Source organism: Sphaerodactylus townsendi, linkage group LG05, assembly GCF_021028975.2.
Source record: "Sphaerodactylus townsendi isolate TG3544 linkage group LG05, MPM_Stown_v2.3, whole genome shotgun sequence".
NCBI classification, from domain to species: Eukaryota; Metazoa; Chordata; class Lepidosauria; order Squamata; family Sphaerodactylidae; genus Sphaerodactylus; species Sphaerodactylus townsendi.
In genome coordinates, this window is record NC_059429.1 from 16,369,681 (window position 1) to 16,377,506 (window position 7,826).

The 7,826-nt window shown below is 48.2% G+C and overlaps 1 protein-coding gene across 1 annotated transcript; it reads right to left on the reverse strand.

Moving 5' to 3' along the window:
- Positions 1-2,543: 2,543 nt before the first annotated feature.
- Positions 2,544-6,611, reverse strand: LOC125433291 (E3 ubiquitin-protein ligase ZNRF4-like). Its single transcript, XM_048497794.1, has 2 exons — positions 6,548-6,611; positions 2,544-3,538 (listed from the first exon to the last, which is right to left on the reverse strand). The coding sequence occupies exons 1-2, from the start codon at positions 6,609-6,611 to the stop codon at positions 2,544-2,546; spliced, it is 1,059 nt and encodes a 352-aa protein (XP_048353751.1).
- Between the last annotated feature and the right edge of the window lie 1,215 nt (positions 6,612-7,826).

The following is a 7,826-nucleotide window of genomic DNA, read 5'->3' on the forward strand; positions in this document are numbered from 1 at the left end:
CAGCCATGCACCAGACAGATGGTTATATTTCCCCCCTCTCAAGGAGAGTTCAGCAGACGGACCTGTCTTGCGTGGATTTGTCGAATCCCCTTTCCAAAGCCATTGTTGGTGGGTGGCCATAGTCACATCATGCGGCAGTGAGTTGCAAAAACCCATCTGGAGATGTCTTTTGTTTTTCTAGTTCTCTGCCAATCAGTGTGGGTGACCCTCTCTAGGCGGGAATCTGTCTATCGCTCTCAACACCCCACTTTTTAATTGGATGAACGTCAATCCTGGGCAGCCTGAATTGTTTCTTTCCTCACTCTTCAATGGCTCGTTACCTGGACGGTCCAGGTGAGCCTGATCTTGTCAGAACTCAGAAGCCTAAGCAGTGTTGGCCTGGTTAGTTCTTGGATGGGAGACGGTCAAGAAAGTTACAGCAGAGGCAGGGAATGTCAAATCACCTCTGGTCCCCACAAGTCGGCTGTGACTGGACAGCAGTTTTCCATGACTACCAAATGACTGCCTTAGCAGACCAGGTGCTCAGGAGCAGCAGCAGCAGCAGAAGGCCATTGCTTTCACCTCCTGCACGTGAGCTCCCGAAGGCACCTGGTGGGCCACTGCGAGTAGCAGAGAGCTGGACTAGATGGACTCTGGTCCAATCCAGCTGGCTTGTTCTTATGTTCTTATGTTCTTAAATGGAAAATCTCCCAACACTTCAGCATTTGTATTGTCGAAGGCTTTCACGGCCGGAATCACTTGGGTGCTGTGTGGTTTCCGGGCATACGGCCATACAGCCCGGAAACCACACAGCACTTCAGCATTTGCTCCCAGCGAGGAGTATTTTGCCGCATTTGTTACGAGCTCAGATTGAACCCAGTGGAATTAGATTGACCCCAAATTCCTGTAAATAAAGGGTCAGTTACAAGGAAGACCCTACAGTCCAGGGCTGGCCCTTTCTAACAGATTTTAAATGATGAACGCGGTGAGGTCAGGTACTTTATAACCATGACATGACTTATCCTAAAACAGTGGTGGCGAACCTATGGCACGGGTGCCAGAGGTGGCACTCAGAGCCCTCTCTGTGGGCACGCGCAAACAGAGTGCCCCCCCCCCCACATCTAGGCTGGCCTGGGCTCGATTATTAGCATTAAACCTAAGACCCAGTTTTGGGGAAGCAGTGTAGGTAGCCCTGTTAAGTGCTGTTAAACCGTACTGATTTTCATGCGAAGAACGAAAGCACGATCCTTTACCTGGGAGTAAGCTCGGTTGCTGGCAATGGGACTTGCTTCTGAGAAAACCTTGCTAGGGTCGTGATTCACCCATTGGAAGAGTTGCACGGTTGCTTCAAAGCAAAGCCACCGACTACCACCAAGCCTACTCCTGAGTAACGCATGCCTGGGAGCCCACCGTTTTTCTAAACTAAAACCTCAGTATTCGGGTTAAATTGCCGGGTTGGCACTTTGCGATAAATAAGTGGGTTTGGGGTTGCAATTTGGGCACTCGGTCTCGAAAAGGTTCGCCATCACTGTCCTAAAAGCTTTTAAAAAGAAAAGAGTCAGCAGGGGTCTAAACCCCGGAGTTCTGGCAAGAGCTTTACTTCACTTGCCCCCATGATAGTTGACCAGATAATAGAGCTGTTTTTTGGATGTTCATTAGCACCCCCGGTATGTCTGGCCAAAGGGGGGTATTATAGCTATCAATGGAGCAAGTGATGCAAAAGGTTCACTTGGCCCTCTAAAACCACTGATTCTGATCTGCTTCTTAGTCCCTGGGACTCGTCTTTGAGATAAAGATCCAAGTTTGCTAAGGCTGCTCCTACTGACCTCCCTTTAACTCAGAGGTGGGATCCAGCAGGTTCTCACAGGTTCCCGAGAGTAGGTTACTAATTATTTGTGTGTGCCGAGAGGGGGTTACTAATTGGTGATTTTGCCACGTGATTTTTGCCTTAGTTACGCCCCTCCTCTCAGCAGTAGCGCGCAGAACTTGAAGCAGTCTAGCAGGAGGGGCACCGGCGTGGCATCCTGCTTCTGCGTGCATTCGTTTCCCACCTAAGGACCGGCGCAGCGGCTGCATCCTTGCCTCAGCCCCACCCATGAATGCCCCGCCCCTGGAATGCCCAGCCACGCCCCCGTTGTGCCCCGCCCAGCCCCATTGGCGCTATGCCACAATTTGAATCCCACCATCCTGGGAACCTGTTACTAAAATTTTTGGATCCCACCACTGCTCCAACTTCCCAATTTGCAAAGCCACCGGTGTGTTTCGCTTTACCTTCTCTTCCAGATTCTCAGCCCCGAGAGCTTCCAAAAGACAGGCATGTTTTTTTTAAAAAAATCATGCCATGTGACCACATGAATCCCTCTTGTCGAAAACCAAACCCTGACCCCCCAGCAAGAAAACAAAGGGGACCACAAGTTGGCATTGGGGAAAATTTTGTTGTTTCCAGTTTTCTCAGGTCGATCTTCAGCCCTTTGGGAGTTCCTTCCTCCTTCTCTCTTTGATTGGCCTCCTTCACCTGCTGCTTCTTTCCTCCGCCCGCCAGTGACGGCATTTTCACCCGGTCCCTAGGCTGCCGTGTCGACATGCTGCTTGCAAATCGGGCAGATCTTCCCAGCCTGCGGCTGGAGGAGTAGCCACGTGTCAATGCAAGTGTTGTGGTAGACATGGGAACAAGGAAGAACCTTCAGCCGGTCGCCTGCTTCGTACTCAGCCATGCAGATGACACACAAGTCATACTTGTCCCCTCTTTTGAAGGTCTGCACTTTGATCCTTCGATTCCTCCAGCACCATTTGACGCAGCTGGCCACCACCAAGAAACTGATTCCCATGCTCAGTAGAATCACAAGTCCAAACTCCTGGAGGAACTTGACGATCACTTGCTGCGTACAGTGGCCGGGCCAGTATTGCAGGTGATGCCGAGCCGGGTCCCAAACAGAGAGGCCCATGTTGTCCCAACAGGGATTGTAATAGCCCCGAGGCATCACCACTTTGACTTCGGTTTCGTTTTGGGAATGCACCGCTTTTCGCAGGAGCTTGGAGGCGGACTCCCCGATAAAGAGGGAAGGAATCAAGATCTGCATCCGTGTCTTTTCAACTTCAACGGACATGCTCACCAGCACGTCCGAGTGGAGGTTGTGGATGATGGCCCCTTGGTACCCGGCTTCTTGGGCATGCAGCACCTTGATGCTGAAGGGGCAGTCATACCTGCGGATGAGCACAATGGAGCTTCGGGGAGAGCTTTTGGAGACGGGCGGGGCTTTTATAGGGAGGCAGGCATTTGCAGGCACTGCTTCAAAGAGGTAGCCCCTCAGGCCCACGTGTGCGAGAGGCGGGCCAAAGCACGCAGGCACAGCTTGAGAATCAAAGCAGGTGGAATTGTGGGAGAGGACCAAGTGGACGAAGGGTTTCCCCAAGACGGCCTCTAGCAGCATTGGAAAGATAAACAAGGAAAGATGAGACTGGAGCAAGAACCTCATGATGGAGATGATCTTCTCCAGGTGGGATGGTGGAACGGATAGTTCGGAGGAATGTCTAGGTCTCACCTGGGCATCTTGAAGTGCTGTTGTGGGGTCGTCACGGCAACATCAACTGCAAGATTAGGGTGGCAATGATGTCTTCCGTAGCAGCGGCTTTCAAAAAAGCCTTTGACTTTGAGCAGTTCACTGTGGTCATCCACATCCCTCTTTCCCCTACAATTCATGCCCCCCCTCCAGCTCAACACTAGTTGTTTGAAGCAGGATAAGCCCTTATGACATCATTCAGTCAATACTTGGATTGTATCCTTGGCTGAGGAAATGAGGGGAAGACAGATCTGCAGGTGTGAAGAAAGGACAGATGCACACGCCCACACCGAGAGAGAAAACTATTCGAGAGGGGAGAGAATCCTCTTTGTACCCTGAGATCTAAGAGGGACTAGGTACAATTGCAGGGGGGACTTATCCTAAACAAATACTAGGGGTACTAAACCAAAGCACAGATTCCTTGTCCCAGTTAATATAGCAACAAGAACCAAACATTCAGCAGAGTTACTTCAGTTTGGAGCAGGAGTTCCTCTTTGAGGCGAAGGTGTTTATGTGTTGAAAATGGGAAATAAGAAAGGGGGAAAGCGAAAACAGTTGGAACAGAGGTGTGTGTAGCAGTTCAGTTAGTATCCAGCAACAGATTCCCATTACTGGCTCTAATAGTTATGAACAGATCAGCAAATATATCAATACTAGAAAATCTGAGGCCAGCCAAGCCTAAGAAGCATGGACTGTATATATATAGGCTGAGGGGGGGATATGATTGAAGTCTATAAAATTATGCATGGGGTAGAAAATGTTGACAGAGAGAAATTTTTCTCTCTTTCTCACAATACTAGAACCAGGGGGCATTCATTGAAAATGCTGGGGGGAAGAATTAGGACTAATAAAAGGAAACACTTCTTCACACAACGTGCGATTGGTGTTTGGAATATGCTGCCACAGGAGGTGGTGATGGCCACTAACCTGGATAACTTTAAAAAGGACTTGGACAGATTTATGGAGAAGTCGGTCTATGGCTACCAATCTTGATCCTCCTTGATCTCAGATTGCAAATGCCTTAGCAGACCAGGTGCTCAGGAGCAGCAGCAGCAGAAGGCCATTGTTTTCACATCCTGCACGTGAGCTCCCAAAGGAACCTGGTGGGCCACTGCGAGTAGCAGAGAGCTGGACTAGATGGACTCTGGTCTGATCCAGCAGGCTGGTTCTTATGTTCTTATGTTCTTATATAGTGACACAAGGCAATGAACTAATTGGTATATGCAATTAATTCGAGTATAAAGTCAATAGATAAGTCATACACCATTCATAAAGATATATTGTAATTATATTATAGGTAACATGCAACTGGATATAAATGTAATAACAAAACATACAATGAGGGCACTTAGGCAACCTAAGAAGCGTAACGGGACAGTACTTAGTAGCAAATTCTCATAAACATTGTATAAGATCTCATAAACATTGTACATAAGGCAAGAAACCTGTAACATTCATATTGCGTTCCAATAAATTGAAAGAGTCAGTATCACCAATGTTCAATGAGTCAAAAATTTTAAAGCGAATCGTGGTAGTAGACAGCAGCGGCTCCAGCAAGTGGATGAAGACACCACGGCGACAGCAGCCACATTCGCAGAACGCGTTGCGCGCTAGTCCCCCGTTTTCAACAGTAATGGAAGTGAATGCATTACAGATAAGCAGAAGGTTATATATCTTTTAAACAGCCACAACTACGAGCTGTTGGAAGCAGTGGCTAAATTTTTAAATGGTGTTATTTTAACTCGTCAGAAGTTGTAAATGCTGTTATTATCTTGCAATGTTAATGTTAAACTACTTATATGCCATTAAAGGTATTCGAAATCGAAATCGAACAGTAATTTCTTCATTGCCTTCAGGTAAATATAGTAGAAATAGAGATTGAATTCTCTTCTTGTATGTTTAGCTACGTAAAACAGCATACAGCTTCAACGTTCATTCAACATTATGACACAGGATGAAGGAATACTTGATTAGTTTGGCAACTAAATGGAAGTGGGGAAGAGCAACAGGAAGGGAAGTTTCTGACCGAATTATCATTCTGGATTATAAAAGTGAAGAGATGAAGCTGGTTCCTATATTCCAGCTTGAACTTGGGAACACGGGGAAGATTTGTCAGATGGTTTGAGTTGTGTTAATGGTCAGTGATTGTCTAACAGTGAAAAAGACAACACAGGAAGAGGCATCTTTGTCTTCTAGCCTGGGGTGGCTTAATTGCTGCCATCTTGTTGTCACTTCCTGATTTCTCCCAAAAAGGTTTCCTTGGAAGCATTTGCTGTGGCCATTGTCCCAGGATCCTTTTCTGTGTTAGCCTCTGCAAGGTTCTCTCTGACGACCCAAAACATGGAAGTTGCTCCTCATGTTCTCTGTGTACATCGTGGGACTTGCTTATGGTGTTACACTTGCACTATATCCATTCAGGTTGACCCAGGAGCAGTCATGACCCAGGGACAGATACCATGGGTCACAGCAACTCAGCCTGCCAAACAGAACTGTGACTCCATCTAAGAGTATTCACTCAGCAGTGCATACCTTTATCCCAGCAACAATAGCCATGAGACACTTACTTAATTTTTCAAAATGCAAGCTGAATTCCACTCCCACCCCAGATTTCTATCTTATTCGAGGTCAAAAAATGAAATCCTATGGGGTGCAAGACTAGGTACTGGAAACTGATTTGGAGGGGGGATCAACCAACAAGAAAGAGTCACTCTAAGAAATAGCTGGTTGGAATCAAATGCTTCAGTACCTTGGAGAGCTCCTCAGGACAGGAGAGGTTGCTCTAATAGAGGAAAGGGTATAATTCATGGCATGACCCCAGGTTGCTGGAATCTAACCCCTGGGTCATGACCACTAGCTCCTGATCCCTGGCTTGTGACTTATGGCTTAGATTTCTGAACTATGAGCCCTGGCATCTGATTCATTGTGCATGACTCCTGGGTCATGGTTTCCTATTTTCTGGGTTTTGACTCCTGGCTTGTGAATCTTAGGTTGCAACTCTTGACCTTTGCCTGACACAACTTGCATCTTCTCATCGCTCAGAACTGTGGGTTTCTGGGCCGTGGCTCGAACCATCCGACTCCTGGCTGATGGCCGCTGACTTACAACTCCAGGCTGTGGCTGCTGAATCACAATCCTTGCTTCACAGACCCGGACTTGGGGCTCCTAGCACTGACCCAGAGGGGATCTCAGGCCCCATGCCAAGAGGGGGCTCACTAGGGAAACCCCATGACTGGAGAACGACATGGACAGAGATACGACAACTGATTCCACACAACTGTCTCTTGCCTTTGTGTCAAATCCCAGATGAGCATCAAATACCCGACCCCCTCCACTCATATCCTTGGGCCTCCAAACAACAATCGGGCACTTCATGCTTCTGCCAAGTGGGCCTGCAACAGACGTTGCCTCCACTTCCCTGGGATGTTCCCCTCGTACCCACCTCCTCTGGGCCTGCCGCAATCTACTTGCTCGTTAGGATTTTGATTTATTTAAATGTCAACAAGCCACAAAGGAGATGCTGCAGAGGCTGCGGGAAAGAGGAGCAATTACAGGGAAAAGGTCCCGCTTTGGCACTTGAAGGCAGAGCCAAACTTGATGGAAAACAGAAGCTGTCGACTTTACTTTTAACCAGTCACTCACCAAAGCCCCTTCATCCATCTTGTGATCCAACAACACAGAGTCTGCTCTCATCCATCTTGTTGCTTTGCTTTCTTTTCATCTCCTTCCTTCCTTCCTTCCTTCCTTCCTTCCTTCCTTCCTTCCTTCCTTCCTTCCTTCCTTCCTTCCTTCCTTCCTTCCTTCCTTCCTTCCTTCCTTCCTTCCTCCCTTCCTTCCTCCCTCCCTCCCTCCCTCCCCCCCCCTCCCCCTCCCTCCCCCCCTCCCTCTCCCTCTCCCCCTCCCCCCCCTCCCTCCCTTCCTTCCTTCCTTCCCTCCCTCCCTTCCTTCCTTCCTTCCTTCCTTCCTTCCTTCCTCCCTCCCTTCCTTCCTTCCTCCCTCCCTCTTCTTTCCTTCTCCCCTTCCTTCCTTCCTTCCTTCCTTCCTTCCTTCCTTCCTTCCTTCCTTCCTTCCTTCCTTCCTTCCTTCCTTCCTTCCTTCCTTCCTTCCTTCCTTCTTTTTATATCACTCTTTCTTTCTTATAGCCAAGCTTCTAGCCTCTAAATAGAGAAGAACAAGAACAACAAAGAAGAGAAGAGTTTGGATTTATACCCCACCTTTCTCTGGCTTACAAGCTCCTTTCCCTTCCTCCTCCTCTCCTCCCCACACAACAGGCACTTAGGTGAGATGAGT

Excerpts from the sequence above, each read along its gene's own strand:
- LOC125433291 (XM_048497794.1), bottom strand. The coding sequence starts at position 6,611 with ATGGTTCGAGCCACGGCCCAGAAACCCACAGTTCTGAGCGATGAGAAG. Across the intron at positions 3,539-6,547 it reads GAAGATGCAAGTTGTGTCAG|CACTTCAAGATGCCCAGGTG; the intron begins GCAAAGGTCAAG and ends ACCCCACAACAG.